Source organism: Mycteria americana, chromosome 2 (genome assembly GCF_035582795.1).
Source record: "Mycteria americana isolate JAX WOST 10 ecotype Jacksonville Zoo and Gardens chromosome 2, USCA_MyAme_1.0, whole genome shotgun sequence".
NCBI lineage: Eukaryota > Metazoa > Chordata > Aves > Ciconiiformes > Ciconiidae > Mycteria > Mycteria americana.
In genome coordinates, this window is record NC_134366.1 from 127,985,232 (window position 1) to 128,007,995 (window position 22,764).

At 41.4% G+C, this 22,764-nt stretch overlaps 1 protein-coding gene across 4 annotated transcripts in view; it reads right to left on the reverse strand.

Moving 5' to 3' along the window:
- Positions 1 to 517: 517 nt before the first annotated feature.
- The window catches only part of NOL4 (nucleolar protein 4), a 196,841-nt gene continuing 174,594 nt past the window's right edge, over positions 518 to 22,764 (reverse strand). For 3 of the 4 annotated variants that reach the window (XM_075495702.1, XM_075495701.1, XM_075495700.1), the window contains 2 exons: positions 11,151 to 11,331; positions 518 to 711 (listed from right to left, as the gene is read on the reverse strand). In XM_075495702.1, coding sequence (XP_075351817.1) covers positions 518 to 711; positions 11,151 to 11,331 — 375 coding nt within the window. Of the gene's footprint in view, positions 712 to 6,999; positions 7,081 to 11,150; positions 11,332 to 22,764 lie in introns of all 4 variants that reach the window. The other variant, XM_075495699.1, reaches the window with a different exon arrangement.

Consider the following 22,764-nt stretch of genomic DNA (forward strand, 5'->3'; position numbering starts at 1 on the left):
AATCTTGAATGAAAACAAAAATCTTTTGTTTTGTTTTTTATAAAAATTACATTTTTTTAAAATACAAGATCCTTTTAATTGCAATGGTGCCCTGTAGCAACAGGACATTTGGCAACGTTTTGCCATATACTGCAGCTTTAAGTCCAATGAGTCAGTATCACATTCCACTAATATTGCACTTGGATCTTGAACCATTTTTTTTTAAACCATCACAGCATCTTCTGTTTCCTCCACTTGTTAGAACGAGTTAATTTCTAGCCACTTTTTCGATATTTATGCTGACACACTAAAACAAAAGCAATAGGCTGGACACAGTAAAGTACCTCGGAAATACCAGAGGTCGAAGTTCACTTGAAGCACCTTAACACATCACTTTATGGATCAAGAACAGTGTGGCATTATGGTAATTAACTCTCCTAAAAGACTGTGCAGTAACTGAAGTGTGTGCTCTGGGAAATCAAAATGTCATTAGTGGAAATTCTGAGATAAGACCAGGCCAGTGTGAAGGTCACATGACTCAGTTCTGCTGCAAAATAAGGTTTTCCAGTTCGTCTGCAGAACGTAATAAAAATGCAGCTGATTCTCGATACCCTGCCACAAGCTGCCTCACTGCATTTATTTCAGTTGGACTCAGCTGGGGTCTAGAGCTTGAACTACTGGAGGATCCAGAGCTGGTTGCTAACTGCCTCTTCATACTGAGATCTGTTGGACCTGCAGGTAACAAAGGAAAAGAAAAGAAGCTTCAGATCCGCTGCCAGAGACGTTTCACAGGTTTGTAGCTACAAATGCAGAGTAGCAAAATCTGCTCTCAGCTGAGTGCCAGGGAGAAGTAGCAGAAACAAGCAATAACTGTTCAGTTACCAGTTGCCTTGACAGGAACCACAGCGATTTATATTTAGAGATGACAGACACCCTTTAAGTTCTACCTACGTAACAGGAGGGGCAAGTCCACTGCCAGCAGAAAATTAGCCTCTGGGGGGTATCCCAACAGTGTAAGCCACTTGCACCCCAACACTGCCCTGGGATCTGACGCTGGTGAGCAGGCAGAAGGTTCATCTCCTGTGCCTCCCTCAGCTCCAGCTGCCACCGTAGCCTTCATGGCAATCTGCACACTTGCAGTTTTTATCACAAAATATCAAACTTATGTTCTCTAGATATCTATTTTCATGTTTTATGCTTCAATCAGCATGCGGCCAGATTGGGAATCCCTTACAGACGTAGATAAATGGTCATTCACTTGACTAGCCCTGACGCCAAGTGATCACTTATATAAATAGCTGGTCATGAATGAGATTAGGCTGGTGACAATCTGGCTGCTACAGTGAGGAGTACACTATCCTCTGTGGGGGCTGCATACAGCTGGCAATATATCGCAAGGATCTTGTAAGGCCTGAACACTGACAAGAGAATCTGCAGCAATCACCATGTTGCATTGGCAGCTTATACCAATATGCTTAGCACTTTTGATGAAAGAATACGCTCAAGACCACGTATGCTGCATGCAGAAGACAGCACTCCTGAGGGCAGTCTCCAGGTTACCATGATCGGCAAAACCATCTGCCAGCATGAAGTTCGGCTTTGCATGGAATTTCCCTGGTCGTTTGACCATAATTATTAATCAGCTAAGATGTATGGTGCTTTGATGAGACGTTTGTGTTTTCCACTTAACACAATACATTTTTTTCTTCCTGGAGTGTAAATTTGGACAGATAAAATTGGACTGAGGACTTTTTAAACACAGAAGGACACAGATGGCAAGTATACCTATCAAGCAGTTTATTATGTGCAAATCTGGAAAAATACTGCTGATTCATTTTGACAGTGTAGCAAATCTATACTTCTAGCAGGCAGAAGATCAGACTAGCTTGATCTCAATAGTCTCCTGGAAATTGGGATCAAGTTATTCAAAGCAATGTATCTTGCTTTCCTATGAGAAAAATGTCACTGTTCAATTTCATCTGAACAATGTATGTCAATGCCAAGGCTTTCTCAGCATTGGCTCACTGGATGAACCTTGCTTCCTAAAAAGACTGGAATAATTTTAAAATTTAGCATATCGAACTGTAGAATACAGAACACACCAATTCATACTCTGCAGGTTGTCCTAAATAATCCCACCAGAATCACAAGATTCAAGAACAGACTTGCTATCTTAACCACTACTGGAAAGAGATGTACTGATTTCCAGAAGCTGAAGATCTGGTCATAAACCTTACTTATTTTTCTTTCTTTTATGTTTATGCAGAGATACGGCTGAGACCACAAAGGATGTGGAGATTGCCATGTCCCCACACTCACTGAAGTTAATGAAAATCTCCCCTTGAGTGAATGAAAGCAGAGCTGGGACTATGAAAAGAAACTGCTCAAACAGAAAGGGTCCTATTAGATCTTATTTCCTACTACGCAACTAGCATGAACAGCACTTAGCCTTACAACTGTATTATCCAGTTTTACACCAGCATAAATGAACTGAGTTTTAAATGACTTCCAGTGTACAAAGGATAAATAAAAGGACAATTAGCTCAGTGAATTTGTTTCAGTGTGACCGCACGCTGCAGGGAAACGATCACAGTGTGAAGAAGCTCAGAGGATATTTCTAAGTAAAATCTTAACCCAGCACAGAGAAGAAGGGTATACAAATCATAAAGCCAGCTGGACTGAATGGTTGTAAGAAGCCATTAAAGACTTCTATATTTATTGAGGCAGTAGTGAAAGAGCTACCACTGACATATTGAGGGCATTGTGCTCCATATGAACCTACTTTAACTTTTATGTTCTTTCCTTGACTCTTATTCATGTCACAGCCAAAAGCACACACACAATATATGGCAGAACAGAGCTTCTGCAGCAGAGCACGTCTTTTTCTGAAACAAAACTGAAGGGCTTTTCTCATTGGTAATCCAGATTTTTAAGTGACTGAATAGGGTATTAAGTTTATTTCACTCATAAGTAGAAAATACATAGAAATGTGCTTGCTTACATCTCTGAGGTTTTCCTTACAAAAATTGATGACACAAAGTAAAAGCACTGCTCTGAAAGGAAAACTAGGAGAATACCAGATGTCCAGCACGCATAAATCAGTGTAACTCCTCACAAGTCTATAGGGTCACAGTGATTTACACAAACTGAAAATCTGGCCCTGTATTCCTACATGTCCGGATTAACTATCATGAGGAAAGTTTTTTAACTCTTCAGAATACATATCTTTGAGTCCCTGAAGTTCCTGGAAATAAAGTTTTGTGCAAGTGCAAATCTGCAGTCTGCATCAGGAACCATCAGGACCCAGAACTCCTCTTGGTCTGGGAATCTTCTGTTGTATACAGAGTTCTTGTATACAAAGAAAATAAGAAATCTCGGATTTTAACTTACCTGAGCTACTTCAAACTACTTGATTTTTTTTATTTCTATATACCAGGAAAACAGGATTTTACTTCACTCCCCAACTCCTGCCTTGTACTTAACAAGCCACAGTGCTGTCCTCCTTCCCCTCAAAGAAAAGCCCCCTAAGCAAAAAAGCAAAGAAATCCACACACGGGAAAGTGTTCACGGCTATGGTATCAGGACAGTGAGTACACCCCTGCCTCTTCAGGAAGGGAAGCTGCATGTGCTGGCAGAGAGCTGAACAGAAAGAGAACAAGCCATGCTTGATGTGGAGATAAGGATTTTAGTTCTTTTAATTATATGACCCCTATACCTCACCTCCAAAGCTTGACTATGACAGCCCAAGCTTTATATGTGGGAGAATGCCTCACTCAGAGACTAGCCCCAGGATGTATTATACTGGTCTCAGCTTTTAATAGCTATGATAGACACTCACTGGCAGTATTACTGATTCTTAAAGGTTGTCCAGGCTGCGATATGCTAAAAATGCTATAACTTATCTGCAGCTTCATCAGTCATACCTGGTTGTTCAGAAAATAAGGAATAAATGCATCTTATTCTTATAGCATAGATTTTTCCTGTGTAATTTTATGCAAATCAGCTATTGAAACATGGGAACCTAAATCTTACTCGTAAATATCCACCACATTTCTTTAACCAGGAAAATAAATCACAGATGTTCTGAAGGCTTAAAATAGCTGGTTAAGGTGGACACTTCATGTACCTCTATCTCCAGAAGCCATCACTACAGATGACTAAATCTGGAGAAAGCTGAACAGCTTCACCACCATTTCTTTTAACAACTATCCTTACTTTAAATAGAACTATTTCCCTAGTGTACTTAACATTATTTATTAAGCTGCCAGTCTTCACAGGAACAAGGAAGTGTATCCTTATACGGAGGGAAATCTGAATATTTTTGCAATGAATTTTTGCAGTGTCAGATTCCTCCAAGGTGTTACTGCACATTTTAGCATACTGCTTCCTATCCTGGAGTACTTCAAGACAATTAAAAATCTTGATTGCAAGCCTTATCAGGTTCCACAATATCTGTGTGTGCAAGCAAAGATTAAGCATATGTCGCAGAGATGAAGACAGGATACTTATTTTTATTTATTGATTTCTCTTAGTGCCTACTATTATAACTCACAATTGTCACCTCCCATGTTTTTATAACAGCACAACATTCTCTTAAGCAGTGGGTTAAACAAATTGCTGAGACAGATCCTTTCTTTTCTACTCTTTCAGAAGACTGAAGCATTGTTCCCCTGTCTCTTGCCAAGGCCACCTGATTGACACTTTAACACAGGAATATTTTCGATTTACCACCTCAGTCCAGTTACAGAGACCTAATTTCCCCTGTGAAGTGAAATTGTTCTTCTTGGAACCACGTCAAGCTGAATATGAGAACTCTGAAAACCCACTCGTCATGTGCTAGACAATCATTTATCAAATTAGCTGCTAGGAATATCTGCCATTAAATACACTATGGGACAAATGGCTTTTCTGTAAATTGCAAGACTTAAATGGAACTAGTTATTGCCTCATGCCCTACTCATTAGCAAGATGATTTATATCAAATTCCACAATATGGGTCAGATGTAGATATGCTGTTATTGATTGCTTAGACACTATCAACTGTCTCAGCAAAAATCCCTTAAGAATTGTATGCTGTCACTGGGTTGCTACCAATCTTATAATTAACAGCTACTGAAAGAATAATAAATGTGTCAATGACTCTCAAAATGGTTATCACTATTGCAGATAATAATTTAGAATAACAAAAATAATTTTAAAAAGCTCTATGTGCTTAAGCATCTATGCCTCTACATTTTCACTAGTAGTTAAGCAACCTTTTTCATCCATGAAGATGTAAAAAGCAGTGGCACTTACTTATAGAAAAACACATTTGCCCATGCTTTGAAATCTCTCTTGTGTATCTTTTCTATTGCACCTATTCTCCTCTCCATTTTTTTTTCCCCCACGAGTGGCTTTAGAAGTATGTACTAGATTCTCATATACTCCAATAAAACTACATAGAAACAACTATTAAAGTATGCTACTTTTTCCAAATCAGATGTATTTATTATTGCAAGAATGTTTTATTGTGATATTATGCATCTGTCAATGTTTCTTTTCCTCCTGCCTTCAAACAGAGAGCAGATGTGCCTAAAACTATTGTTTCAAGTGCCAGGAGATCTCAGATCAAGAAAACAGGGACTAATGAATTGGACCTTTTAAGCTTCTTTCTCCCTTCTACGCCTTCCCCTCTGGAAAACATACCTTCAGCTAGTTTAGACAGCAGAAAAAACTGCTGTGTTGCCTGAGGAAAGAGATGTGAAAATGCATATAGCCACTGAACGTCATGCATTTTTGACAATCAGCAAGCACACTGGTTTGTGATGAAATGATGATGTGAGGTCCTCCAGTAATGTTTCCTATCTGCCACAGGAGATTAATTATGTGGCATACACCTGTCTTGCCTTAATGGCTGTCTCCTGAGCTTTGTGGAAAGGTAGAAAAGTAGGATACTGCCCAATATATCCACAGAAATTCCATCTCCATTCCTATGGTGGGAGCAGTCTAACACTTGCATATGCCATGTATCCAATAATTTGAAGAGGAGGAGGAAGGGGGAAGAGGAATGCGGAGAGGATCCTAATATAGAATTCAGCCAGCATTTCCCAGCGAGAAATTCCCACCTTTGCCACAACATAGGCCAAACCATTTAACTTCGTCCAACCCCACATTTTGCCATTTTTAAATGGGACTAAACACACCCTCCCAGGTTCCTAACTATTACTCTTGTTCTGTGTCTCTTCATGCCCCAGGCTCCAGCTGTGTTAGAGACAAGCTGTTTTGTCTTTCCTCTCTCTCCCCACTTTGATGTCATCAGGGTAGCACTGAGAACACAGGAGACTGTGCAAGAGTAGAGGTATAAAGAAGAGCTGGAGAGAGCAACCACAGCAAAAATCCCATTCAACCCCTACATCATGGCCAGCCATGCTGTGGGTAACCCAGTCGGCACTTTAAGAATTAGCTACATACTGGATATTCTCAGCTGGACTTTTTTTTTTCCTAGTTTATTGTCAAGAAGCCTCTACTGATCATGCAAATGCCAAGATTTTACAGAAGGTTACAACTTCACCAAATTTGAAGGTGTGGAAATGAGGCACCCTCCCTACTGTCACATGCAAAAGTGGACAAGAGTGCTCAGCCCTCCTCTCCCTGCCCGAGGGCAGCACGGCCATGCTGATTGCTGGGGCTCAGCAGCATCAGCTCCGGGAGCTTCCCCCAGCTACTCCATCGTCTTCAGCAGGGCTGCACTGCCTGAAGGACCAGGAGGCAGAAGGACCAGGAAGGCTGATTTGCATGTGGGTAAGAGGCCTGGCTAAACCGGAGAATGGCTGGGAGAGCGCAGCCCTTCTGGGCCTCTGGAAGGGAGCAGCAGGGAGAGGTGAGCGGTGTGGTGGGAGTTCGGCAGCTACCGGCTGGACCATGGGGCCATTGGTCATGGTCTGCAGGCCCGCCTGTGGGAGAGGAGGCTGAAACAGAAGCCTGCCAAGGTTGAGGGTTTGCTTGCAGTGTGAACATATTCGGACTCAGAGGGGGACTCACCTGAGCTGGAAGGGGACTGGACGTTTGTGGTGCCTGGGATGCAGTGCTGAGTTGCGGCTGTGGTGGAGGTAGGCTGCAGATCTGTGTAGAGAAACAGAGACACAACAGCTGCTTTGTCTTACCATGACACGAAGGCATGTTCTGCATGGCCAGTCTGCCATCGAGTCTGAAACACCCTCTCTTTTTACACACACAAAGGGAAATGACTGACATTTCTGCCTAGAAAACCAGGCAACTATGCAGAAGAAACAGCCCCAAATCACCTCCAGGAAACCCAGCAATGGCAGCAGAAACACTCTCTACACCTCCTAAGGAGAATGGACTTCAGGAAAGGAAGTGGCTGTGGAGAGCAAGGCTCCGACAAGCCCATCCTGGCTTCAGAGAGTGCTGACAGCTGACAGTCATCGGCAGAGGGTGGACAGTGACCCACTGGACAGAAACACGTGGGGAGACGGGGCGATCCCACTCTGTCAGGAGAGGCTCAGGCAGCATGCAGGGACTTCAACAGCTTGTGGCGGCAGCAAGAGATTTTGCTCCCAACAGAGCAGCCTGTTTCCTGTCCTCACCCTCCTGCCCTCAAGCTGGGCGTCCCTCCAAGCTCAGTCCAGGTGTGATGGAGCAGGGCCAGCTGAAGCCTTTGTGGCTGGCTGGGAGCTGGCAAGCAAATTTCGTTTACTCCCACTGGGCTACCCCACCTTGGAGATTCTCCATTCAGTTCTGTAGCAGGAACTGCATTAGCCTTAAAAAAGAGAGCTGTGGAAATCCACCCTTCTCAAAGAGCAGTTTAACGTCTACAAGAATCAAGGACAACGTGCCCAAAGGCTTCTCCCCAGCCCATGTACAGGCTGACAGAGGCTCTGTCAACCCACAGATTGCTTGGTGATGGGGTGAAGCTTTCCAGCTGAGCTGGCTTGACCTAAAGGGTTTAAAAGCAGGAGAAAAAGAGACCTTGGTGCTGTAAGCCCAAGTCTTTTCCTGCTGTGCTTTTTTCCTGCCCACTATAAAGCAGGGTCACTGTACAAGCTGTTGCGTTCTGCTTGCTCATATTGAGCAGTTGCATGAAGGCTCGCCCCATACAGTTGTGTAAGGAGCTAATTATGGTTCTGTAATTAGCCATGTGGAAGGACAGGCTGGGGAGGGAAGCACTGCAACAGCAGCCACAGAGAGGTGCCTGAGCCAGAGCCACCAAACAGTTGGGTGAGCAGATAGCTAAGTCTGTAAGATGGGATCGGAGTAGGGATGAACTTTATAGGGGGGGAAATAACCAAATTAAATGAGTCACAGCATACAAAACACATGCATCAGTTGGACTACTAGACAGGAGAGCTAATTGGACATAGTCATTATATTACTGTGGGGGAAGGTCCAGAAATAGGTGTTCAAGCAGTGAGTTCAAGCAAGTAGCTTTTGCAACTTCTCCTTTTTTCTGTTTTAGCAGATACACAAAACCAGACCATATTTGTTTATACATACATCCTGACTGAGGTTTATATTTATTTTTACACTAGGAGAACATCTGTAAATGTGACAAGAACATTTGATGGGTTACTTAATTGAAAACGAAATGCATTCTTAAATTACTTCTTAGGTCCTGAGAACAATTCGCAAGCAGATATCCTGTTCTCCTGAGGGGGAATTCATTAACCATCATAACAGCCTTGCATATGTTTGGAACAAGAGTCCTTGAAACAGAATAATGATTGCAAACAACTGTCCTGTGAGGTCTGTCAGGAGGGCAATGGTTACCCCTCTCAACTGCAACTCCTTCCATTCCTCTTAGTCTACAAATGAAAAAGCAAATATCCGTGGACATATCAGAGAGGACTGACAGATCCCAAAGAACTTGCCTCCAAGTCCTCCCATTTCTCCTGTAGGGAAACCAGCTAATGGAGCCAGAGCACTTTACCCTCAACAGCCAAGAGATAATTAGGTTGGCTACTGATTGCTTTTGTGTCAATGAAACTAAGAAATTGATGGAGTTGCCTTTCCACAACTTTCCTAATGATCTTCCTGAAATGGCAGGTGGGTCACAAATCAGCAGCCAGCGAGATTGTTAGCATCAACAACTGGTTTCCAAGTGCTGGCACACAGACTTTTGGTTCGTGGAGCTTACGTGTTTTGGATCCGGTAGGATCCCTGTGGAGAAGATGGACACCTTTGCACAACACTCCAACTATGCACAACCATCTGGGAGAGGTCCAATGGTCTTCCAAAGTAAGAGGACATACAGACAAAATTTTCCAGTGCAAGTAAGGAAAGGCAAGGAAGAAGAAATATTTGAGCATACGTCAGTATGCAAACTGTAAGCATTCACTGGTCCCTTCACCCCAGCGATGCTACACAGGGAAATGCAATGCACTGCACAGTTCCCTGGCTGCGTGAGCTGTGCAGCATCTGGTAGTTCCTGAAAAACCACTGTTTGTCCTGCAAAACCCATCTTGAGCTTTAATTGTGAAAAAACACTGGAGTCCTCTACCGTAAAGGTACAAAGAAAATGTTGCTTCGAATCAGAAAGTAACACTAATTTATGATGTTGAATTTGTACCTCATTTTTTAAAATTGCATGCTGAAGTGACATAGAATACTTTTGCCTAAATCCCACAATTCACTGAAAAATGAGTTATGAAAAAGTATCCTATTACAAGAGGTTTGAAGGGAAGAACAAGTACAGAAAACAGTTGTGATTCCTCACAGTTTAAGATTATGTAAAATAGGACAATTCTGATGGCTTCTGCTGACAAATAACACATGGGGAGTTTAATCCTACTCTTAGTTGGGTGAAAGAGCAAATGCCAACTGTTTTCAGTGGGAACTGGCTCAGATTTTCTCTGGCCACAATGTAAAAGACAATTTTAAAGTTCTTGTGCATTTTCCCAAGAAACCAGATTTCCACGGCCTGTCTTAATCTTATGAAAATATTTGATCAGAGACCATATTCAGTACCTCAGATGTGTTCTTCATGCATATGGAAACAATTGTAATCATCATTCACTCTTTAAGTCAAAGACTTTTGACAACTAAAATATTATCTTTTTAAAGCCTTTTGAAAACTTAATGCAAATCATTCACAGACCTTTGAGGATTTTGGGGGTGGGGAGTGAGGAAGCAGACATGACTGAGGGTCACCAGGACACCACATACCAATAACTCCTTGCAGGCTGCAGCCCTGATAGCGTTTTGAAAATTGCTTAGCATGTTGAATATTGAGGCTGTAGCTGAACAATTACCATCTCGCCCAAGTCAGCCCATGTACCTGAAGCAGCACTCTCCTCAGCCAGAGAGGGATCAGCCAGGACAAAACCCAGGGATTTCTCTGTCTTCTGAGACATTTTTTAAATACCGTTCTTGGAGGCAAAAGACCCTCAGGCTTCCAGAGTAATCACTTTTCTCTGGCAGACAGACAATACCCTTGTTATCAGAATGGGCTAACCTTTTCCTTTGCTCTGAATTTGTATGAAATCAAGATGGGGGACTATTTCAAACAAATAATACCATTTGCTTACATTTGTTTGTTACAAAAGCTTGCTAATGTAAGAAGAAAGGAATGCTGTCTAAAAAAATGACACCACTGTTTTTTTCAGAGGGGAATACAACCTCATGGTGACACATAATTACATGCATCATTTTTAGTTTAGAGTATAGATGGATATGCTGATTTCTCACTTAACACTTGGTATGTCAGATCCTTATCTGCAGTAAATTAAAGTAGCTAGAGAGACCATGTGAGAAATCTAGGTCAATTAATTTGTGTTACAAAATATGGAGTTCAGTGTTTTCAAACTCCAGCCACAAAGATACTAATGGCCTCATTTTGTGATCAGTATAAGAGAGGACAATAATGACAGGGTAGGTCCTCATAAAGTCATGCAAATCGACCGAAGATCTAACCTGCCATTTTTTTACTCAGCTTTGTTACAGACTTCAGGTTCAGTCTCGCCCTGTTGTGAATTAGTCCCTTGAAACTGAAAGGAGACTAGCATGCAGTGAGCAAGTATTTTGCCCAGCAGTAGCTGTTTGCAGGATTGTGTTCCTGCTCATTATCTGATAATAGCCTACGGATATTGAACCCCTTGGACTAGCTTTCTGTACAGGAGAGGGAAACGTACACATGAGCACATATACACAGAGGCACATTTTGTAAGGAAACTCACCACTGCTAGAAGCATCGTTGAGATTTAGCAGCCCACCTCCGAGCCCTCTGTAACTATGGTAACTGTAGGTCCCATTGCCATTGATGTACAACACCTCCTGTGTGCTGGAAACAGCTGATGTTGAGTAAGTGACCTGGGCTGGCTCCTGCTTGTACTGCTTGTCAGCTGGAGCAGCCTCGTCCTGCAAAAACAAGGAAAGGTTTTGAATTATTGTTACATTTTACCTTGCGCGAGAGGGTCTCTTCCATTGTTAAGACTCCACATCTATTGCTTTCAGAAAAGTATAATACATGTTAAACAAGCACAGATGTGTTTCTGATTGACCAAATATCAGCTGAAAAGAAACAATGGAAATAAGCAAGAATACAGGTTTCCTACAAATCTGAGAATATTAATTTATCTGTGCTACACAAGCCAACCATACTGTTTCTCAAAGGAGAAGATGCATCCTCTCACCCTGAAGAGCTCACAGTCTCCTGCAAAACCCAGCTCTGTCCAGAAATAGCATGGGAAAGGATAGAAAAAAAGCCGTTACTTTCTGACCACAGGAGTGACTCTTCTGAGCCAGAGAATCATACCTTTCTCGATAAGACAAACCAATACAGAATGCACCAACGACTTCTTTTGATGTATCAGCCTCAGAAATGACAGAAGGAATAGAGGAATGGAGTAAAACAGCATTTCCCATGTTTGCAGAGGGCTGAGTGAGTGTCCATCCACACAAGGGCCAAGTGGTTAAAGATGCCTCTACAAACGTGACTTGAAAGCATTTGTTATCTGTGTATGAGCAGTGACTGTTTGTACACCATGAGTTCCCCTCAATGTTCCCTGTTTGCCTCTTAGATGCTTGCATAATATTTAATGGGATTTAGCACAATGGCCCTCCAATTTTCCCCTAAAGGAGATCATGTTTCAGGTGAAAGTGTATTTTTCCCCATCTGCACTTACCGTAGCTACTGCTTAGAGCACCTCACTTCCACTCATGATCACAGAATGTCCCTGTGGCAACTTTAGTAATGACACAGGTGAAAAAAGAAAAGCATTAAGAGAAGATTTAATGTGTTTTAGTAGTTGGAAACAAGGAAAACTATCAGTGTGTGACTGCTCAGCCCACCACAGAGACCTGAGTGCCAGAGTTTCTGATTTAGTCTGCAAATGTATTTGAACTTTTTCTTTGTTTCTTTTAAGTTGTAGACTTTTTTTTATGGGCCTGATTTTACACTCTTATCTAATGAAAATATATTTCAGTGATTTCAAATAAAATGGATCTATGGAAGATCAGTACTTAAAGAAATAGAGGTGAGAATGTTTGCAGACCTTTTCAGAGTAGTTAACTGAAAAATGATCTGTTAGAATGATCTCCTCTGTGTGTAAGATTTTGTCCATTTTATGCCTCTCTCTTTTGCACAACACTTTTATGGTTGCTAAGTATACCAAACTTATTAAGAATGCTATAAAATATCTCAAACCTGTTTTACAGTGTTTACTTAAAAATAAGAATGTATATACCAGCACAGAGAGATCAACTAGTTCAAATAGTGTCCAGTCTCTGTGTTGAAGCAAAAAGGGTTCTAAAGCAGCTTTCCCGTTTGCATTAGGAGCAGTTGTCGGTTCCACCTCTCAAATAAGACACTACCAACTTTTCTGAGCTGAAGATATTCCTGTCTTGTAGATATTTATTGGTGAATGAGACTTGGGCACAACTGAGATGACTCAGGAGAAGGTATATATATTATTAACAGAAATTTTAATATTTAATACAGAACACTGAATGATCAGATAATTAATTCCATAAACAATCACAATGGGGCCTTCCTGGGCACTAATATGAGCTGAGGCAAAGCTTTGGATTTTTAAGAGAGTTGGCCAAACTGGTCTCCTATGCATTTTCTTAAGTAATAATAGGCTTAAACAAAGGGCCAAAATTGCAATGTATTTTTGCCAGGAATCCAACTTTAATATCGTTTACCTTCTATCTCCAAAGGTCATCACTGTCTCTTATAAGAGAAAATGTATTATTTTCTCTGAGAAAATATTCATAAGCTATACAGTAAAGTTCTATCTTGGCAACAAAGCTTAACGCATCATCCAAATCTTTAACACTCTCAAGGCTGAGATGTTCTGTATCCTTATGTCTAAAACTGGATGATACTTCCTGCCACAGACTCACTCAGAGCCTCACTTTATTCTCATGAAGATCAGTAAGGGATCCTCTGCAAATTTATCAAGGACTGGACTGTGTTCTAGGGGTGCAGTGTAAAGGGGACTAACTCCTATAGCTGAGCAGAGTATCTCAGGGTCTGTCTCCTTATCCTGACTGTCCGGAACCCACAAATTTGTTGTCCCTGAATTTACACGTCCTCCAGAGCCCCGCTAGTCAGTGCACTGAAAACCTAACAGTGAGTTGCTTGCAGAGATGATGCCCTGAGCTTCTAGCAGAGCACAGCGAGCAGAGCCTGGCCGGAGGGCACAGCAAGGGTGCTCGGTGCACCTTGATGCATACCAGCCCACGTGTTAGAGCGCATGGCCGAGAAGTGGGAGACCCGAGTTCTGGCTCCTTGTTGCAATACACGGTGAAGAGGCGGAAAATTTGGGATGCGAGGCCTTTGCTAGCTGTGGTGAGGAGGCGACCTGAACTCAGAGCTGCCATCTCCTAGCAACCAGGCTCAAAGCAAAACTGCAGTGGGAGTCCTAGCTGGAGCTGTGCCACTGTGTGGAAAGAAATGCACAATTCATAGGGCTACAAAGATAGCAAACAAAAAGGGAGCATGACTCAGTTCCGTTTCAGAGAAGTGCTGCCCTGGGAGGCTTCCAGCCCTGCTCCCTTCCAGCTACGCCCTAACACAAAACTCACAAGCTGCTCTGAGGTTGGGACTCCAAGGCTGGGGCTGCGATGACAAAGGGGGATCTTTGTATTGAACTGATCGCAGCCCTGTGCAACACCGTGGCACGCCACGGGCTGGGGCTTGAGGTGGAGCCCAGGCGTGTCCTGGAGGGGAAGGCACTCCTCGGAGGGGTGAAAGGGGTTGAGGAGGATGCTGAGCCCAGGACTTCTGGTTCTGTGTATGAGCTCTAATCTCTCGGCCACTATACAAAAGGTGGCTTCCTCTAAATATTACATATAGTTTTAAGGAGCAGACCAATCAGCTGTACCTAAATGATGAATAAGTTGCCATACATTTCAGGTCTGAAATCTGGGCCTCATCTACGCGCTTAGCTCAGTGCTTCAGGACGACTAAATGCAGCAGCAGGGCAGGATTTTTGGCGAGCATTTTCTGAGCAGGCTCCGGTGTCAGCCCTACTGGTAGGATTATGGACCATTAGCCTGGTCCCAGGGGGTTAGGTGTTACCTCTCATACACTCCCCTGGGATTTAAGCATTTTTCAGAAATGTTTTGTACTTCAAAAGGCAAAACTGTGTCCTTTTTCCTTGCAGCCACACCAAGGATAAAGAAGCCAGGCTCTCTTTTTTCGGGGGGAGAGAGAACATGAATATCATATTCACTTTCGTAAACCTGAGCTTTATTCTGCACAGATTCATTCTCTTCTTTCTTTTCATCTTAACTGCCTTTGCTTTTAAACTAATGTAGAAATTAAACAAACGTAGTGTTGTTCCAGAACTGAGATTTTTTTAATATTCTGTGTTAGTCATTCAGCACTTCTTGTTTTCCCCATGTTTACAGTGGAAAGGCTTAATAATTTATTTAAAATGTTATTTTTAAAAGTTTTTTGATTTAATAATAATCAGTAACAATTAACTAACCATTTATTAATATGTTTGACCTAACTACCTGAAACACACAGTGTTGTAATTCATAACAAATTTATAAAACCTGTGAAGTACTACCTAACCATTTTAAAACTATTTATAATTTACATTTAATAAGAAGTATGAACAAGATGTGGATAAAACATCTGTCCATCCAGAATTTGACTTATACCATCTCCATTTTGTATATGGCAATGGAAGTAAGTCATTCTTCTACCAATATTTCTCTTCTGAATTTATTTTGGAGGAGAAGTAATTCAAGCATATAATAATTTGAGTATATCATCTGGAAAATGATGGAAATCACAGAAATGCCAAAATACCTTTTAGGTACAAAAACGTGCTAAAATAAAAAGTTATCTGTTCACTTGAAAAAGTGGAAGCATGAAGTACATACTGTGATCCTCAACTTGGTATATATCAGAGATATCTATGTCTCAGTTTTATGTCCAGGTCTGTACTAGGAGAACACGATTTTTTCCTTAAAAGAGCAGATAGATGCAATTTATTTTATTTTCTTTTTAATCACGGAAGCAATTAAGTAACCCTGTAAGGACAGTACATACTAAGAAAAGATTTCATGAACTATTGCGTAACATGTATATTGAAGAAACCCTGCTCTGCTCTGACTCATATTCTGAGCGGCTCATGAATAGTTTAAAAGGAAATACCATTCACAGCAACACAGATGCTAGTGCAGAATGTCACAACTGTGGTGCAAAGAGTGAGGCTCACCAGCAGGGTCCCAGCCTCCTGTTCCCCATGCCAGCAGAGGCACAGCATACACAGTTCTTTCCAAAAAGTCTGTCCTTCGTGGAAGCAACTCTAACAATGCCATTGCTCCTTTCTGTTCTCCATCTCCTTCATGGCCACCAAAATAATACAAAAAAGTAATAGCTTGTTAAAATAAAAAGGCCTGGCAAATCTGTGCTACATTGAGTTTTGATCCCATATATACACAAGTGTCAGAAATTCTGTGTATTCCCATTAAGAGAGAGGAGTGCTACTGCCTTGGCTCCACTGTTAGCAATAGGCATTGCTAACATGTAAATGTAAATTCCAAAAGGGAGTGTGTATGCAGACCAACTCACATGGACAATGCTAGCTGACCATAAAGCTAACAAAACTTCTGCAACATGAATATAAATGGTAATGTTCCATAAATGGCAAAGATGGCGACATGCATTTAACTACCGCTTTCATGAAATGCAGTGTGTACCAGACTGACAAATTAACAACTCTGAGAATGCCAGCTTTTAACTGCCCCTATGTCAAGGTGATTTTTTCCCACTCAGTTAGAAAAGAGACAAAAAGGCAAACACATTTTTGCCTCATGATTCTTGAGACTTTCTTTTTTAATATGTTAAACTGAAAAATGTAGATTGCTTGTTGTTCTTGTTAATAAACACTTCTCTTACAATACCACTTTGAGGTTAGGAAAACTCAAATGCAGATTAGCCTTCAAACAGCTAGGCAAGCCAGGGACCCAATATTTGCATATGGTCTTCCATTTTTTCAGCAAAGGAAAAAAAAATTCATTCACATGAAAAAACAAAACATGCTTTCATGTGCTTTAAATTTTTTTCTAGCCTCAATAGCTTGTAGTATGGCGTTAGAAGAAAGGAGATAATGTTTCATATATTTTTCCCATTTGGAACCCACCAATTTATTTCTATGATTTTTGAATTAAAAGTAAAATAAATAGAAACACATGATAAAACCATGTAGCACTTTTCAAAGCATACCCAATTAATCCTCACAATACTCTTGTTAGATAGGACTTTTATCACTGCTTTTCAGATGGTGAGATTCTGGCAACAAAGGCAACCTTAAGGTAGCATTACCTAATATGTAAAGTGCTTGAGTTCTGCAACCGTAACAACATAACAGGCTTCTCTTTGTCTAACTTAATTTTTAAAATAATGGGAAGAAACTCAGAAGTTCCATCATGGGGCACCCTGTTGAATCTGCAGGGGGCTGTGGGGCCGGGATCTCTCTGCCCATCTCAGCTCTTGCACAGAGAAGCAACTGCCAGGGTAAGTGGCCATCGCCGTCTGCATGGAGCAAGTTGTTTAAAGGAGGATGAGCCACAGGATTCCTGGATCCCATTGCAGGGCCCAGGAGATGGCCCTTCTTAGACACCTAGAGATCACTGCCTTTTCCCTGCCCATGACCTCATCATGTATACCTTGTGCTCTGTCTCTTCAAACTTATTTCACAGTTTCTTCAAAATTCCTGACTCCTCAGCCCATCTTCCTTGCTTCTCCAGTTTCATCTCCTACCCTCCATCTCAGTTGAGTCTTCTTGCCTAGCAATTCCTAGTCTCTCCTTTCCAAACAAGTCTCTTGATGCCTGATACCTGAGCAGCTTCAGCAACTCAAGCCCTTTCATTTCCTAATTTGTATTTAATTAGTGTCACATCCACTGATGGTCCCATCTGAGATTTTCTCTCCCTTCTCAGACTCCTGTCTCCTAATCCCCAAAATCCTGTCCCACAGGGAGCAAAGCCAGATTCCACAATTAGCCAGGGCAGCTCCTGTTTTCAATCCACATTATTTTTTGCTAGTAATATCTGATCCTCTTTCACCACTAGTTCTTTAATTTATCCTGACCAGTTTCCTTCACATCGCCAGCCTCAGCTACTCACTTCCTCATCCAGTCCCATCTCATAATCTCCCTTGCCCTTCATCCCTTGTTATCTTTGCTTCTGCCATGGTTCACAGCCCCAACATTCTTCCCCTCCTTTCTGTACTGAGATCAGATTCCTAGTCACACCCACTGAAATCTGAATAATCTGGGAATTTAGCAACTAAAATGTTTTGACTGTGTAAGCATGTGCATCCAGTGTCACATCCTTGGCATAAATGACACCACTATATTGTCAAGACCAAACACAGAGCTTTTTTTTTTTTTTTTTAAGGAATGGTCGATACATTTAAGGATCAAAATACCCTTAAAGGACAAAATTTTCCTCATTCTTGAAAATGGCTGAAGTTTTCTCTGAAAGAGTTCAACAGTTGGAAGACATACAGAACAGTAAATGTAATGCTTGGGGGCTGAAGGTCATGAAGTTATCACCAAACTGCATACCTAGTATTATAATGGGAAGTGTCAGGTAATCTTAATAAGTGATGATACTACCAACTGCTTGGATGACACACATTGTTCTGACAGAACACTGGATCTTTTATTAGCTTTAATTACATTAAATTAATTCTCTAGTGTTTGACCCAGCTTTTAATTTTATGACCAATATCCTGGAAGCCTAGACAGCTAAACATTATTTTGGCACATCACAGTAGGCTAAATTTTCCTTTAACACTGCAATAAAGCTGTTGACTCAGTGTGCTTAGCAATGGTGGAACGGTATTTCTGCAAATGATGGATGTGAGTTTTCACTTCAGTTTTGGTTTCCATTGCACATTCTTTCTCCCCTTTCCAGTTGCTAAGGTTTGTGTTGGAATTACTACTCACTAAATAAAACCTGTTCAAGACTAGGGAGGCCTGAACAAAATTAAATAGGTCTACATAATTCACTGAGTTTGAAATCCAAATGAAGCTTCACAGTAGTCCTTTGCATTGGCTGACCTTCATATTGAAAGTACTGACTATTTATAGTCCTTTAAAAGGACAACATCTTTCAGTATTGTAGGAAGTGCACTTACAGCTGTGATCTAAGCACGGAGGCAAGGTAAGGTTTGTAGAAAAAGGTAATACCTTTTCCTAAACCAGGAGAAGAACTTAGGTGCCCAAAAGCTGATCTAATAAAAGATACTACATTCCCCAGAAAGCCTTATTTCTCTTACAACACAATGAGCAAAAGCCAGATTTTCAGCTGAAGTCAGCAGAGTTTCAGTACTCACAATGAGAAAAGCCAAGCATTTGCTACAGGTTCCCTGATGCATTTGTGCACAGAGAAGTTAATTCATTTGACCTGTTTGCCATGCTGCATTGTGCTTTCATACCTCAAAACTATTTTGAATAAAGTTCTACAAAATTCCCAGTCCCTATATTGAGCGATAATTAATCCAAAATTAACGTCTACCTGAGATTTCAACTCATCACACCAGGCTCATAGCTGAAACCTGAAAATTGAATTCCTAGAATCTTTATCGTCTGTTTAGGAAAATATTTAAAACATACCACAGATATATTTTATCTGAGGGGCAAAGTTTTTCTCTGGTAACTTGCCAAGACAGATATCTATATTTTATATATATTTATATATATATATCTATATCTATATCTATACTTGGGTATTTCTCCACCTCTCAGGCTAGTCACAGTATTCTTTAAAATGATGCATCCATTGACAGTCCCATAACCTGTTGTCCAAAATCATCAGAACAGATAGATTTAAAGAATAATTGCATCTCTGGACAGATTCCTTCCCCTTTAAGTTTAGCTGTCCTTCATAAACAGCATTCCAGGTCTTCATCAGAGGATAAGGCACTAGAATTATGGATGAGGTCTACGCACCACCAGCAGAAAGACCCCTGAGGTTTTCCCCAGAAGTACTAATTTGAGCAAACTGGCTAAAATAAAACATGAAGTCAAGTTCAAATAATATCAGAGAACTCATGACCGATATTCTTTAGATTGGGAAGTGTTTTGATAATTCAAGGGTGGACTTAGCAGTGAAATCAAGAGGGCCATAATTACTGTCCTCGGGCATGCACACTATTTCTCCTCTTGTAAGGAACAGCTGGGGGATTGCACAGCTTTCTATTTCCCACCCTCTGTAACCAGATCTAGACCATGTTTTTCTCTATCACTGTCGCTGCATTATTTTATTCACTTTTACTTACTTAAATATGTAAAAAAATGAGAAAGCCTGTTCTTGTGTGACATACTACTCAATTTGTAGCTCAGTTGGAGCTGGGTATTCCAGCTAAGCTGAACATTCATGCTTTAGCTGTGAGTCTATCACCTCATCGTTACATGGAGATACATCAGTTTCAGCTTAGAGTTTTCCGGCTCCTGAGCACAGAAGCAGCTGCCAGGGTAAGCAGCCATCACCATCTGCACAGAGCAGGGCATTTAAAGGAAGATGAGCCATGGGATTCTTGGTTCCCATTGCAGGGTCTGGAAGGTGTCCCCTTCTTTAACACCCAGAGATTGCTGCCTTTCCCTTGTCTGTGACCTAGTAGTGCATACCCTGTATCCCACCCTCCTTGCTTCTGTCTATTATCTCATCATTACATGGAGAGCACATCTGTCTCAGCATAGAATTTTCTGGCATAGACGTAACATTCTATGAAAAAGTGCTCCTAGCATGCAGATGCAACTCTATTGAACATGTTACTGCCAGAATCATGATTTTGCTATGAAGTCCAGTATCAAAATGGTTTTCATATTTTAGATAAAAATGATAAATATAATTTTTTAGATGGTGAGGAAATATTGATGTAGTCTAATTGAGCTAAATCAGGTGTAATACAGAATCCAGTTAGGCATCTAAACTCCCTGTAAGGCCAATGCTGATGTGGGAACTTGAAGAGTGTAGTGCCTATCAAAATGTTAAGTTAGCTGCCAAAAGTTCGAGGACCTCCAAACTGTCCTCCTGACACAGGGTATAGAGCCAAGAAAAGAAAGCACCATGCTTCAGATTAGAAGGGCAGTAGATTCCTTTTGCTTTCAGGTTATTAACACTGAAATGAACTGCCAGCATCAGTGCTGTCACCAGGCATCAAAAATGACACGAGCCAGTGTTCAACAAGGAATGAAAGCACAAGACTGACACAGAAAAAGAAGATCAAAATAAAAAGGTGCTATTGTGTAGAAGAGAGAAAAATGAACCTCAGAATTCTGCATTTCTGATAGAATGACACATTATTTATAGACTGGAATGGGTATGTTAACCTTAAATAAAAGGTTAGTGTTTTCACATTGCAGTGTTTGAGCCTTGTTTTTTCACTACTGCCACTTCACCTGCAGAACAGAAAACTTTTTTGGAAGAGGTACTCAGATGGCTGTTGCAAGGAGTTGTCAGAGAATCACTTTTGTTGGAGCAATAGCAAAGCAGAGGGATCATTTTTCATAGCCTGTCAGCTTTAGCCAGTTCATTATCCACTGTGATAGCAGAAGAGCAACATGAGGTCACCAGTGCTGCCGGCTGAGCATGGATGAGCTATTCCTACAGTTCAGATAACTGTGATGCAAAGTCACTGGGGAAAGAGAAACTGGGTTCTTCTAAAGGACCATGTCTCTCTCAGTCCAAATGGAAAAGGATAGCATTTATCTTTTGCTGTGGTGCTTGAGATAAACTTACTGTTCTTTAGTGAAGTTCTAGATAGCTGATTTTTGAATGTGCTTTCCCTGGTGTGCTTTTTTCCATCAGGGACAAAGGAATGTTAAAAAGTGCAAGTCAGTGTAGCAATTGCATTTGAGGTGGACTAATGACGGAAAGTGTCCTGCAAGTTAACTTCATAGCTCCTGCTGTTCTTGTCTTAGGTTGCAGTTATCACCCTTCATAAGCTATTTCATGAGTTAAACTGGACATGGTCATGCTCTTTATTTTTCTAGAGAATTTTAATATATGAACAAATTTAGTTAGCTAATGGTTTCACCACTATTAATTGAAAGTTGTCTCAACGTACAAGACAGGTGCATAGTGCAAGACTGTATAGCGCACTGCAGTGTATGCACAGCAACGAACTCCTCAGTGCAATTTTAAATAATGTGGCCAACGATGGCCAGCACCAGATTACAAACAGCTACAGGCAGGTAAGAGGCAGAACTGGACCTGGTTTGAATACATGAACTGTGCTAATGCCTTTGAGTTTTGGCTAAACTCCTATGTGCTCACGGCATATTTCACAAAATACATGTGACATTTCCCACAGAGACAGTGGTCCAAATTCAGACAAAGGGACAAAGGTGCCATGCAAAGAGCAGAAGAACTTTCAGGGCCACCATTTTCTGCTTTGCAGAGGAACACCAGAGGAGAGGGGGCAGGTGGAACTTTTGCTCCTCCCCGTTGTACCAGCAGAGAGGAGATCTGTCAGGGCCCAGGCCTCATACAGAATTTCTTCCTCTCAGGATAGGCAGAAAACAAAGGCAGATTTTAACTCTGACCTAAAGAACAGCACAGCATGGCCCTTGCCTTGGGCCTTATGATGAGTTACTGATTTAGGCCTTGTTTCAGTAGCCAACCTTGAGAATCCCCACCCCCTCTATTTGCACCTCCCCACCCACTCTCAGCCAACGTTCTCCTTCAAAGGAAAGCAAGTTTCCCTTGGGAGACTGCATCACCGGCTCCTTCACCCTGACACAGAGGATGGGACCAGAGAGAATATGAAAGGATCCCTTCCTTCCCTGTGCCACCTCCATAGATCTCTCAGCCTAAGATAGGCACAGGACCATGGGAGCAGGCTGGCTAAGCCTACTCCTAAAAGAGCTCATTTTGTTCGTGCCTGATCCCAGAAGTGAAGCACTGCGTGATGAACTCCAGGGCCTGGGATGCCCCTGCTGAAATTAGATTAGCTGAAAATCTGAAGAAAATAAAGGTAAAACTTCAGTGGAAATGAAGTACAGGTTATGTTATGTTTATTCTTATGTTGCTGCATATGCCCTCTAGTGCTTTCAAAGCCAATTTCTTTGTAGTGGCCAGCACCTTGCAGAAGAACATGGCTACTGATAATTTTTGTTGCTTCCTCATTGACAGGCAGTACGAATGGAGGAGTCTGAGTATCAGACCTTTCTTCCAAACAGAAACAACATAAACAGCAAGAAAACAATGTTATCTTTTCCCATCCCAAGAGCAGTTTTGCCTGCAGGTAATGGTGCTGAATGAATCAATGTATTGCTGAACCTGATGCATGATGACAAAGGCGTAGCAGTACTT